General features: G+C 37.1%; 2 protein-coding genes across 15 annotated transcripts in view; one reads left to right on the top strand and one right to left on the bottom strand.

Moving 5' to 3' along the window:
* arl15a (ADP-ribosylation factor-like 15a) overlaps positions 1-13871 on the bottom strand; it is a 179901-nt gene that overhangs the window by 118691 nt on the left and 47339 nt on the right. For 9 of the 14 annotated variants that reach the window (XR_012406041.1, XR_012406039.1, XR_012406040.1 and 6 more), the window contains 2 exon segments: positions 10581-10725; positions 7914-7973 (listed from right to left, as the gene is read on the bottom strand). Coding sequence is in view for 8 of the 14 variants with exons in the window: in XM_068221275.2 (XP_068077376.2) it covers positions 7914-7973; positions 10581-10725 (205 nt within the window). In the remaining 6 variants the exon portion in view is untranslated. 14 annotated transcript variants of the gene reach the window in all.
* Positions 1-13871, top strand: part of LOC141385704 (uncharacterized) — a 430770-nt gene that overhangs the window by 400718 nt on the left and 16181 nt on the right. The gene's annotated exons all lie outside the window — the stretch shown is intronic.

Raw genomic sequence — 13871 nt, 5'->3', positions numbered from 1 at the left:
TGCACTTTCAACTGAATATTAGTATTTTGCTAAATTATTAGTAAAAATGTGTTATTTAAAAAAAAATCTTAAACAGCACATACATACATGTTTGCAGAGACTCAATTAATTTGTCTGGAAAACTTCAAATGAAGTACGTAAAAGTGGCATTAACAGTATAGTATAAAGGCTTTCCTAAATAAATGCATAAATCATGTAATTTTTGTGTTTTTTATTATTACTACAGATTTGGAATGACATGAGGATCAGATTATTTATTTATTTATTTTTTTTCCTATGGATGAAGTTTGTATATTTTTATTGTTTTTATTCAACAATATGTGCATGATTGTGATAAATGTAGGCAATTGCTTTGAAAATATGCTATGCACCAGGGGTGTCAAACTCCTGGAGGGCCGCAGCCCAGCAGAATTTAGTTCCAGCCCTGCTTCAATACACTACCTTTAGATTTAGTTAGGTCAGGTGTGTTTAATTAGGGTTAAAGCTTAACTGCACTGTTACCCTTTAGATTATGCAGTAAATAACTGCAAAATAGCCAGTGTTTTGCTGTGATGAAAGGAAACAGTATTTTACTGTAAAAGAAGTAGAGTTTGTATAAAATTGTGTAATGCAAAGGACAAATTACAGTAATTTACTTTATGTACAAATTACTGTGACAATAAATTGCAAATTACTGTTCAACTATTACTGTCCCATTTACTCTGATACTTTATGTTGCTATTTATAGAGACATGCATTTTAAAGGCAGAAGACAATGATTTAGGCCTCACCACACTCCCACAGGCTGTCTGTCTTATTCTAAACACAAAGGTATTAGAAGAAGTTTTCAGAAAATGCTGGCCCTTTAAGGGAGTCAGGTGTTTAATTTGTTTACTGCTGAGTGCGCTCTATTTTCTGTCCATCAATTCAGATGTAGAGTCTGATATGTTTTAGGCTTTAAATAAGAATCTACAATGAGTAAGTATAATGTGTTGAAATGTTTTTGAGGGTTTCTAAAATAAGGCTGTGTTTTAAGTTATATTGTTGTTATCTTGAATTGTGTACTTGAAAGCTACATTGTTAGCTAGTTAGCCTCTCCTCGCTTTTAAGTATATTTATTTATTGGATATTGCATATTGCCATAATATACAGATGCTAATAGTTTATGCACATAAAAACCATTAAATTCCATCACCTCAGTAAGGTAACGTGCACAGAAATCATCACAGGGAATCACAAAAAATATGATACAAATAACTATCTACACACTAAAGCACCACTGTCAGGTCACAGGTTGTGAGTTTGTTGCTAAGTATTTTTCAGAGCAGTGTTTCCACCTATGAATTTATATTAGAAACAATAGAAAAGCTTGTTGTCATGAGATTTTTAAAGTAGATAATAATTATAACAATAAAAGATTGGATCCTTTGGATTTTCGGTGTTGCCGACTTTGTTTTAGTTTTTTTATAATTTTTTAAAACTTTTTATTGAGAATTGACACAGTATGTGCCTGTGTTTGACAAACATGTTAATATATATATATATATATATATATATATATATATATATATATATATATATATATATACGTGTGTGTGTGTGTGTGTGTGTTCTTTTCATGTGCTTATTTCTTAATTATTTAAAACTTTAAAAAATATAATAATTATTTTGTGTTTTTTGCTGTTTAGTTTTTTTTTTTTTTGCATGGTCTGCATTGAGGAGAAAGAAACACATTTTACTGCAGCACTTTCTGTGTGTGTGTGTGTGTGTGTGTGTGTGTGTGTGTGTGTGTGTGTGTGTGTGTGTGTGTGCGTTTTTTTTATTTGATATGTGATTGTGATAAATGTTGGCATTTGCTTTAAAAGTATGCTATATACCATGGGGTCAAACTTCAAGTTCCTGAAGAACTGCAGCACAGCAGAGTTTAGTTCACACCCTGCTTCAACATTACCTGTAGATTTCTAACAAGCCTCAATTAGTTTTATCAGGTGTGTTCAATTAGAGTTACAGCTTAAAGTCACACTGCACTTTTTTCCCTGTAGACTTCCATTTATATGCATGTGAATGCTGCAGACCTGGAATGCTAGCTCAAAAATTTTAACTATGGACCAGTCGCTTGCTTTTTCAATCTCTAATTATTTTGTGTAATTTTGTGACCGCAGCCTTACTGTGCAGACCTGTAATATGTAAGACGATATTTATATCTGCTGATTTCTTAATTTTGTTATACATTTTCTGTTGTATATTTGTTTGCTGCCAAAACAATAAAATACATTTGTCTGAATTTTTATGCCTTTTATTTTTAATAATGGTTAAGCATACTAATTAAATTTAGTAAGACTATGACATACTATTAATGTGTATGCAGTATAATGCTGTGAGTTGTAACACTACAGTACAGTAATTAACTGTGCACAGTTTCCAGTTAGTTACCACTACTGCTCTATTACAGTAATTAACTGGCAACACTGTTGCCAGCTACTCACTGTAATGATTCGGTTACAGTAAATAACTGGCAACACTGTTGCCAGATACTCACTGTATTGGTTCAGTTACAGTAAATAACTGGCAACACTGTTGCCAGTTACTTACTGTAACCAAACTTTTACAGTGAGTAACTGGCAACAGTGTTGCCAGTATTCAACTGTAAAAAAGCCTGGTAAGGTCTAACAGTGTAGTGTAGACAGCCTTTCACTGTTGTTAAAACAGAATGTAAGGCAAACAAGCTTACATACTGAGTTGTCTGATATTAACAGACAGAGGAATAAAATAAAATACCTAATGTCACACAAAAGGAAATATGTATGGTACCAATATATTGTGCATGCCTACAGTTTTTTTTATAGAGTTGAATTAATTTTCTTTTCTCTTGCTGCTTAAATTCAAGCGCAGTCTAGACGAGCAGATGACATTTATCAAAGCCCTTGAGTTGCAAAAGCAGCCACTTAGTCACTAGAGTTGCTAAAGTGTTTAAAGTGCATCTTGAAGGGCAGAGATTATTGTCTATCTTTTAGGATAAAAAAGTCACATTTATTATTCTACAAAATGTGCCTAAGCACATTTGAGGACTTTCAAAGGTACATAGACTAATAAAGCAACAGATGTCCCCCACCTCCTCCTCACAATTCTGCACTTATACTGTATATTTGCAATAAAATTACAATAGGAAGGTTTTTAAATCAACAACCATTATGTGATTAAATATAGATTACTGGGTCTTAACCAAAAGTTGAAACTTTAAGGAATGAATAACTTTATATACTGTAATGAATAAACTAAGGCTATGATCACACTGCAGCCAAATGTGGCCCGAATCAGATTTTTTTGCCCACACGTGACTCAGGTAATGATAGTGTAACCAGCCCAAACAAAATTGGAATCTGATCTTTTCAGGTCAGATCTGTGCCACTTTCATATGTAGCCTTAAATCAGACACAAATCTGATGTTTTGCAATGCAACTGCAGTGTGAACGGTCATGTCGGATTTCATGTGACTTTTACATAATCTTTGAGCGACATGCTCATTCTGTGCTGCAAACATCATCTACTCCTCAGCAGCATAGTAGAATGGCACACAAGGTAATTACTTTACCTCAAACAAGTTGGTTGTTCATTTTGAAAAAGATTTTGGAGATAAAACTGGTTCTTGTTAACGATAAGGGCACGGGTTGATTGCGCAGAGCGTTGTGCGTGTTGCGGATAGGGGACCCGTGTGCAAAGGAGGGAGAACTTTCTCAGAGTAAAAAAAAGGCAGGTGCTCGAGCACCCAAACCCCCCTTCTGTACATGTCTGCTGTTTATAACGAAGTAAAATGAAATAACTCACAAACATCTCCGTCTTCACAGTTGTCTGCGGCTGCTCATTTACCCTTTATGAGTTCACTACACTGTTGATCAAAAAAAAATGACGGCTGTTGTCATAAATTACAAATAAGCAATGTTTTCAATCACAAGTAACTTTAACTTATTTTAGATTTTATATGCCGAAATAAACAGTTGTAGCAGAACAATCATTACAGTTTCTGTGAAAAGGGCAATAATCACATAAGCATGATTGGACAACATGCTTACTTCATACAGTATGACGCGTGCAATTAGACATTGTGTCCGTATCTGTACTTCTGCGCATGCGGGTCAGTTTAGGACCATAATCGTTTCACACTGCAAATCTGATATTGGGCAAATTTATAAAAGCAGTGTGAACAGCCATGTAAAAAAATCAGATCTGAGAAAAAAATCATATTTGAGCAGTAAGCGTTGCAGTGTGAACGTAGCCTAAATCAGATGTTCTCAACCTTTCCGTTGAGGACAAATCTTCAGAGAGCATCAGTATATAAATGCTATAAAAATGTTAGTTTTATATATTTTCTCTGAGTATGCAAAGGAGAGAGAGGTTCAACAGGTGGTTTGTCAAGCCCACTCACCTATATGGAGCACACTAAATACTGATATTGTAAAAACTGCAGCAAAATTGAAACCTTCTAGCATCTTGCATGTTTTGTAGCCACAATCTTATTAATATTGCAGTGACCAAAATATTTATGTTCAGTAACTTTATTCAAATCACCATCAACAGAAGCCTCTTGTTGTATACATGTATGCTTCTGAAGTGTTACCTTTATTATAAGGTATCTTTATTTTCTGAAGTTTATGGAGTAAATGTGAGAAGGTGCAAACTACAATATTTCAACACAAATCAGTCTCAGCTTATACCTATAATATATGTAATTAAATATGTAATTAACAACTAGTTGCTCAGTATTGTTCTATATTACTGCATAGAATTTCTGTTATCTGTTATTTTAAATGTTCCTACTTGTGTTACAACTGTACACACTGTAGGCTATTAATATTGATTTTAACATATTAATCCAAAGCCAAATCCAATTATGAAATTCATTCATTCATTTTCCTTCAGCTTAGTCTCTTTATTCATCAGGGGCCGACACAGTGGAACGAACCACCAACTTATCCAGCATATGTTTTACACAGCGGATAGTCTTCCAGCTGCAACCCAGTACTGGGAAAGACCCATACACACTCACATTCTCACACACATATACAATGGACAATTTAGCCCATTCAATTCAGCTTTAGCGCATTTCTTTGGACTATAAGGAGACACTGGAGCATCCAGAGGAAACCTAAGCAAACAAAGGGAAAACATGGAAACTCCACACAAAAATGCCCAGCCAGGATTCGAACCAACAACCTTCTAGCTGTGAAGAGACAGTGCTAACCACTGAGCCACCGTAATTATGAAATACTTAAAAGTATTTGATGAACCTCCATTGCAAGCATGTTTCTAATTTCTAATACTCCAAATACCAGTTTCTAATGCTGGAATTTGTTGTTCACATGTATGCTCATTGACAAAATATGTGCATTTGAGGACCTCCAAAGGCTAAATGACAAAGCGCAGATACAAAGTAAGTTGTACTAGAAAAAAAACAATAAAGTCTGCTTCTTGGCATGATGATTACAACACATCAAAAAGAGTTGTCAAAAAGAGTCTGAGTGCAGGTCAAAGTAAGCATTGAATCAACAAACAGCTACATTGCACATTTCATGGAGAGTAATATTCATAAGGAGTAATACACGTTCTTTATATAATTACTCATTGTCAAAATCCCAACTGAAACCTATTGGGTCCTTGTGTCAAAAATGCTGAGACCCACTGAATTAGATGCACAGTCAAAGAATAATGTAGTTTGACCAGGGAGACATCCCGGTAGGTTATAGTAGTCAATGACCAAAGTAAGGCAGTTCATGGGGCAGCATAAAAACACAAGCACAACATATCTTTTACAGCTGTATTCCCTTTCAGGTACTCTGCAAAACTTTCAGTCAGAGCAGATGTGTCCTGCTCCAGGTGATACATCAGCCTCATCTTAAAGAACACTGGAGGCCACAATCCATTAAAATCATCCCCAGGGGCTCTGACCTCACCTACTGGAGAAGCTTCATTTCACGGCCCTCCATATGCATTTCAGATTTAGTCAGGCCTCCCTCTGGTTTACTGTGTTCTCTATCCCTGTTGTTTTTCTTTAAGTGGGCTCTTGATTCTGTTGTGTTGGTCGGGCCACTTGTCATGATACAGAGTGCACCTGTAATGTCCCCCGCGTCCCACAAAGCACATAAATCACTTCAAAGAGCGGCTCCCCTAACATTCTCATAAACAGAGTCGGGCTCTGATTTATTTCTCTCTCCACAGACCTCTTTCTGCTCAACAGTTCTACAACAACAAGCATCTTCCAACATTATACCTGTGGCCTTGTATGTAGCCAGCTTAAATGAACATCCGGTCAGATTAGTTATATATGCAAAATAGAAAAGTTGAAGGAGACAGGGTAAAAGTCTGTATACTACAGACAATGTAAAATCAGTTACAAAAAAATTGTCCGTCGTGTCTTACACTTCTAATGTGGTGGAGAGAGTAAAACAAACCTAACCCATCTTCCCTTTTGGTCAGTCACTATGAGAAATGTCATAAGAAATTAGGGGATTTTCTAATTTCATGACATAATAATAATAATAATAATAATTCCTTACATTTATATAGCGCTTTTCTGGGCACTCAAAGCGCTTTACACACAATGGGGGGAATCTCCTCATCCACCACCAGTGTGCAGCATCCACCTGGATGACACGACGGCAGCCATTTTGCGCCAGACCAGCTGATTGGTGGAGAGGAGACAGCGATGAAGCCAATTGGAATATGGGGATGGTTAGGAGGCCATGATGGACAAAGGCCAGTGGGCAGATTTGGCCTGGATGCCGGGGTTAAACCCCTACTCTTTTCGAAGGACATCCTGGGATTTTTAACGACCACAGAGAGTCGGGACCTCGGTTTAACGTCTCATCCGAAAGACGGCGCTCACTGAGCAGTATAGCGTCCCCGTCACTATACTGGGGCATTAGGACCCACACAGACCGCAGGTTGGGCGCCCCCTGCTGGCCTCACTAACACCACTTCCGGCAGCAACCTAGCTTTCCCATGTGGTCTCCCATCCAGGTACTGACCGGGCGCAGCCCTGCTTAGCTTCAGTGGGCGACCATGTGAGAGTTGCAGAGAGCTAACTGCCGGCAATAATATCTCTGTTTTCCCATTTGTGGCTTCATTCATTGCTGAGACGTTCCCCTTCAGTCGTTCGCTACATGTTATGTCATACCAATCCCCAAATGTTGTGCAACATAACTTGTAGTGACTGACTGAAAGGAAACAAGCGTTACATCTTGTTACAGATGTTGTCTTACTATTTTATTATTTCTTAAAATAAAGACTAACAGATGCAGAGACAGCAATGCAATATAGACAGAAAACTTATTATGCACAAAGAAAAATAATAATAAAAAAATGTCTTCTAAACCATCTTTGATTAAACATTTTTAAACTTGAATGAATACTCAGGTTAGCAGGACATTCTAGCAAAACTGCATTAAATATTTGGAGATGTTCATATTACATGTTAGGTGATTACTTTTTAAAACGTTAAAAATATAAAACAAAAACACAGAAAAAACAGATCAAGAAAATTGGTATTTTGCAGTTTGACAACAGAAAACATGCCAACTGCTGACCAAACCATATTTGTTCATGAATGCCAAAGAGAAACTTATATGTGCAAAACTGTCTATCGCAGACATCAGCTTCTTGTTTCCCTGTTTTCAAGTCCTTGTGCCAAATGTGACACAATATTTATTTGCTTAGCAAATGCCTACTAAACTTGACTGACTGTCTTATGCTTTAAACCCTCAGTGCAGCTGTGGTTTTACTGGGAAGTAGGAGACACTGAGGTAAGCGCCCCTTCTTAGAGTTCAGGTGGCTAAACTGAGAGATCTGTCTCAGAGACCACTGGATTAGCATGGCAACAGTCTACTCTCCACTGCTAGGAGAAGACATGGTGATTAATATAGTCTATTTGTTCTTATTACCTCCAAGTTCCTTCACATTCAGTATGGCATTTTCAAATGGCACTGCTTTGATGCTGAAACCTGTGAAAGAAAACATGCTCATGTTAAAGTTTCAAAGACAATGTGGTTAAAGACAGATATACTGAATTGGATAAATATGATAAAAACACAGCTTTGCATTTATCTACAGTACATAGGCTAGAATTCAGTTTACAGGCTATATTTAAATGTATACATGATTCAAATAATATTTTTTGCAAGCCACTTACTTAAAAATGAGTGACTTTTGCTACACAACTTTGCCCAACCTCAGGCCATCTAAGATGTAGGACACTTCTTTTTTCAGTAGAAGATTTAAATGAATTTTTAGCAGAAACCGTGGCCCCCAGGCAATCATTAAATGCAAATAAATGGCTTTTGGCAATTTAAGAGTAAAAAAAATCTGTCCTACAGTCTAAGCCACAGCTCTTTTCACCAACAAAGAATAGTTTTAAATCCATTATATTTTATCTTTTGACACCGTGTCAGTAGGAAATATCAGTTTACATTTCCAAATATTATTTTTGCTGTTAATTGTAATAATCCAGTGTGGGGTTTCATTATGCACAGGACTCTGACTGCAGCCAGTTCTCTGCATTTGCTATCATCTGGTCTGTCTGGAAAGACATGAAGAAACAGGAAGACAGACTGAAAAGCTAAAGTACAATATAACGTTTTACGTGAAAATGCTGTTAAATGAGGTTGACTTTTTTTAAATAATGCCATAAACAGATTTTATTTGTCAATTAACTTACACCAGGACACACCAAACCTACATCAACTTTGTTATCAGTCTTTCTGTTTCTTCATGTCTTTTCCAGACAAACTAGATGATGGTAAGATCTGATCTCTGTGAGGAGCATGGGCTGCTGTCAAAATAACTATAATAAATAATAGCAAAGCCTGTGCAAGCAATATTAGTTACAATATTATTATCTGTGATCCACTGCAACGGTAAACGGTTCTGAATGCCTTCTCGATAATCTGGAGCACAAACTTCATGTTGCATAATGATGTAGATCATATGTTGTTAAAAGTGAATCTTTGTGATTAAGATTGCGAATATATACATAATCCTATGTTTCTTATATAGACAGCAGCATCTAGGATAGGAACAAGTACTATTTTGATGAAACACGTGTCCTCCTGATCTTGTGGCAAAGGAGTCTTATGTATCAGTCTGTGCCCAAACATTGATCATTATATGAAAGAAAACTTGCTTGGACAGACATCAAAGCATCATCAGGAGCCACAAGTATTAATATTATTTTGCCTTAATATTTTCTTAGCCATTATTTTATATGAATCCCCAACAACCCATTTCAGACAAAAAAATTAATAAATAAATAAATAATATATACATATATATATATATATATATATATATATATAYACACACACACACACACACACACACACACACACACACACACACACACACACACACACACACACACACACACACACACACACACACAAAAATCACTGAACATGTTGGGTGACTAATTAAAAGCTCATTTAAATTTTTGGGTGAACTATCCTTTTAAAGTACAACAATAATGCTGAGAAAGATGCCTCTGACTGACATAAAACAAAAAATTGACATGACATCCGTTCTGGTATTTTCCCACAATTGCATGCAGAGTGAAGGGGAACAGGCATTTGGTACTGATTATCACAAGTGAAAATGTGAGAGTGATCCTCTGAAGAGCACATTTTTTAAAGCTAAGGTTTAGAAGGTAGGTTTCATCAAATGTTCAGCTGGTGAGAATAAATATCCTATGAACAGGCTATAAACTCCGTTTAGGTCTGATGGTGCTGACTAGCAACTCTGACAACTTAATCTAAGCATATTTCCACAAGCACTGCCAAATAATACTTCTCTGTTGTAATTACTGCTTCACTAGACAGTTCAAGACAGGTGTTCACTCCAAAGACAAAGAGCGATCATCATTATACACACATTCAGGGTTTGTTTATCGTCTAGCATGCTGTATACATCACACTCCAATTGTTGAGACGTGGTGAAGAAAGCCTGACACAATTGTGTCTTCTCTTGCGGAAAAAAACAATATTTTCTTTGTCATTGGTAAAAACGGAAGTGAAGTCGTCCACCTTCAGAGGTGCCAGTCGTCAAGACCTCTACTAAAATCAACACACATTTTACAAGAAATAAGGTCTGTGCCACAAAGCCAAGATGTTCTTAAAAACAGACACATGGTCATAGAAAGAGCTCCTCAACAAGTGTGCTCTTTTTTTGGTAAAGTAGTGTAGTGTTCAAAGGGAGGCTCTCAGGGAACCTGCAGCGATAACGTTAAACAGCTTTTCGAGCTCAGAAAGGGTGAAGAGCACATGGTGACAATGAACAGATTTTGCAGACCTTCCAGAGCACTGGAAAAGAGCAGTGCCAGAGATGAGATATGTACTCCGTACAAATGTGGAGGCTTAACCAAACACACTGCAAAACTAGTGTGCTAAGTCGATTTGTCGGAATGATTTGTCATATTTGTTGAAGAACAGGCGCTGAGCTTTGTGTTACCTGTAAAACTCTTTTGTGAGATGAAAATGTGATTTGAAACTCATTGAAAAGCATGTCTTGTAGGTTTCAAACATGCTGCAGTAAAAAGCTGCAGAGAGGTGTTATACTACCTGTGGTTGGTACCGTGCCATCACTGATCTCATTGCACAAACGAGAGAGCAGACTTGTCTTTCCGGCACCGCTCAGTCCAATGCACACCACGTCGTACTCAGGTCTCGGTGGAGGGGGGGCCTTACAGCATAACTTCTGGAGACACTAATAACACAAGAAGACAAACAGAGTTAGTGACTATGAGTGGTGCACGTCTCGCTAGCTTGCTGATAAGGCTAAAGATGAACAATTAAGGCATATGTTTGCCCAAGAAGACAGTCTAAAAATAAACTAAGGAACAAGAGCTGACAAATGCTAATGAAGTACCAGAGAAAGACGTCTGCTGATGTACTAATGCGGTGATGTGAAAGTAACACATCTGGAAAAGACCTCCTAAACTCACAATGAGATGACTTCATTGACAAAATGAGACATGAAATTCACCACACAGCTGTTGCTTTCTCAGTGACCGCAATTACATGCGTTCCTTCAACTGTTGTGTCTCGAAGACACTAAAACTGACTAGGAAATGTTACATTTTTTTATGAGGAATTGTTTTGAATGGTCATTTATTTCTGCCAATTCATAATGCTCAATATTATTTCATGTGAAAATAATATTGTTTTTCTCTCGCGCCATATGAAAACATTTTCATGCTCTTTGTATGATAACACATTTTTTTTAAAATGATCTCTAGTTATGACATCACACCACACTCAAAAAAAATTTTATTTACATTTTATTTTAGTTTTTAAGGACAACAGTATCTTCAGCAGAAAAGATCTCCAAAGATGTTGTTTTAAATTGTAAAGAAATCAGTGTTTTTGAAACTAATGAAGATAGCAGAAGCCTATGATTAATTTTCATTATTCAGCCTGACATGTTTACTGCTCCAAAATATTTTAGATCTTTGGAAAAATAAAATATATTGTGTTTAAAGAGAAAAAAAGCGTAGAGAGCAGTGAGCACAATACCGTGATATCATGATATTTTTATCCAAGTTTATCATACTGTCAGAATCTTATACCGGCCTATGCCTACTATATGTAGTATTTTAAATAGGATTACCATTTTTTTTCCTACAAAAACAGCCATGTACACCAAAAAAGTCACTAAAAAGGCAGTTAATGTATTTACATATAGAATAAATTTAGGATAATGGCAAAAACAATCACAGACAGGCAATTGAGTTTTTTGCTTAACCATTTATACCTGATGAATGAACACTGTTTTAGTATTTACATGACCTTGCAGTTTTGTGAGTGTAAAACTGTGCATGCAAACACAATAGATGATTAACTGACACTCCTGCATTTAATGTGGCTGAGACCTCCTTTACTATCGCTTGATATTAGGACAGGGTTTATTGTTGAATTTGCTTGTCCTAACATGTAAAATAGACTGTTACCAGACAGTCTAACGCAGCCTGAGTCTGTTTAGTGGGGAGGGTGTGGAAAAGAGAGCGAGAGGGGCAGGATTCTGAGAGCTTGTGTCCTCATGGCAGCAGACAGACCTGTCACTTTATGAATCACTGTTTTTGACTGGAGGCCTGCTGGGAGACATTAGCAGGCAAATGCAGTGTGAACCGTGAATGGGACGGTTAAAGCCAGTGCGGAGAGATCAGTATACAGAACTAAAAAGAGATATCTTTTATTAGCAGGACAGAACTAGTCTGGACCAGGCAGGACTTGATTCTGCCCTTCACCTATAAATATTTTTATTCCATGTGGAAAAATACCCGTCGTAGTCTTTTTATAAAGAACAACTTCTTTTTATACCGACAAATAAGAATGAAAAATGAAAGGAATGAAAATTCACGCAAAGTTATTTTTAATGCAAGAGGCCACCTGGACTAAATAATATATAAATAATTATATAAAGTTTATTATTATTTCTATATATTTTAAAGCTTGTGACACATTTAAGGTCGCAATGCATTTAGTTTCTACTAAAACTGAATTGAAAGAAAATATTAATCTCTCTAAATATGATGAGAACATCTAAATATTGCTAAATTATATTCTAATAAACGCACATAATTCTATAGGAGGCATTTTAAGAATAGTCCAAAATATATTTAAAGATGTATCTGAAAATATACAAGAGTGTCATTGTCCAAAACATGTCAATTCTGCCACAGATCCCTGTCTTCTATCATTACAGCTCACTCATGCATTACGTAATTCTTCCTGAATCCTAATAGGGACTTGCAGGCAAACAAATGTGTCATTTGCTCTGGTGTTCTTCCAGCCTAAATGGCTTTCACAGGCCCTCCTTCACAGGAACTGCCACAGAGAGGCCGTCCTACGTAGTCTGTGGGCCGCACATGCTTCTGCTTTGTCACACAGCAACCTGGACATCTGGTTCTGTAAGAGGCTGATGAATTTACCCTATTCACCCCACCTTCACTTACAGTGCTCAGATGGGATGATAAATTTACATCAGTTGCTGAAGGCACGTCCTGAAGCTTTGACCCCGCGGCACACAGGAGCACTAGGCCACACACTTCAGTGCCTCATGCTGTCGCGGCAGAGCGAAATAAAGGATTTCCCAGGTGTCCGAGAAATCGCATTTCAAACAACTGTTTGGTCAGGATTTTCTCGTGCCAGTAAGGCAGGTTGAAGTAAAGATGCTCCTGCCAAAAAGGGTTTCTATATGTCGAGAAATGCTAACTCTTGATTGATTCTTTTGGCTCTCATCACATTGGACTTGTCTTAATTGTTCGGGAGCCTCGAGACGTTACCTCACCGATGTCGGGGCAGTTGTAAAAGCTGATGAATGGCTTTTTATGTAAATGTTTGTAGATATAAATATTACAGACTGACAACGACCCTGTTATGGCAGCTGCGCATATTCCGATTAAATGTTTTGATAAAAGGTACATAATAATAATAACAATAATAATAAAATCTCTCAGGCCCTCGTATCCCTCCCAGCTTTCTATTTAAAGAAGATGTCAAGACATCCAAAAGTTGATGTAATTAAAAGCCCTGGCTGAGGTCCAGGTCCTGGCACCAATACAAAGATACAACAGCGCAAGAATTCAGCGCAAGAATTCATCTTCAGCTCTTATAGAAACAATGCAGAACAATACGCCACTGCAAAAATAACACCCTGTCTGCCAACTTCTGCTGAATGGACCCCTCGGCTGAGTGAAGGGGAACCCTGTCTGCTCCAGGCAATAAAGCAAAACAGTCGTCTGACTTCCCTCATGAGAAAAGTAACATGCTCAGCACTCTGCCCCTGAGGAGCGCACTGAACGGCAGTGACAACAGTGATCGCTCGCCAGGGTTATTGGCCAAAGGCTTAAT

Source organism: Danio rerio, chromosome 5 (genome assembly GCF_049306965.1).
Source record: "Danio rerio strain Tuebingen ecotype United States chromosome 5, GRCz12tu, whole genome shotgun sequence".
Classification (NCBI taxonomy): Eukaryota; Metazoa; Chordata; class Actinopteri; order Cypriniformes; family Danionidae; genus Danio; species Danio rerio.
The sequence above is the reverse complement of the archived record's forward strand: the minus strand, read 5'-3'. Positions and strand labels throughout refer to the sequence as shown.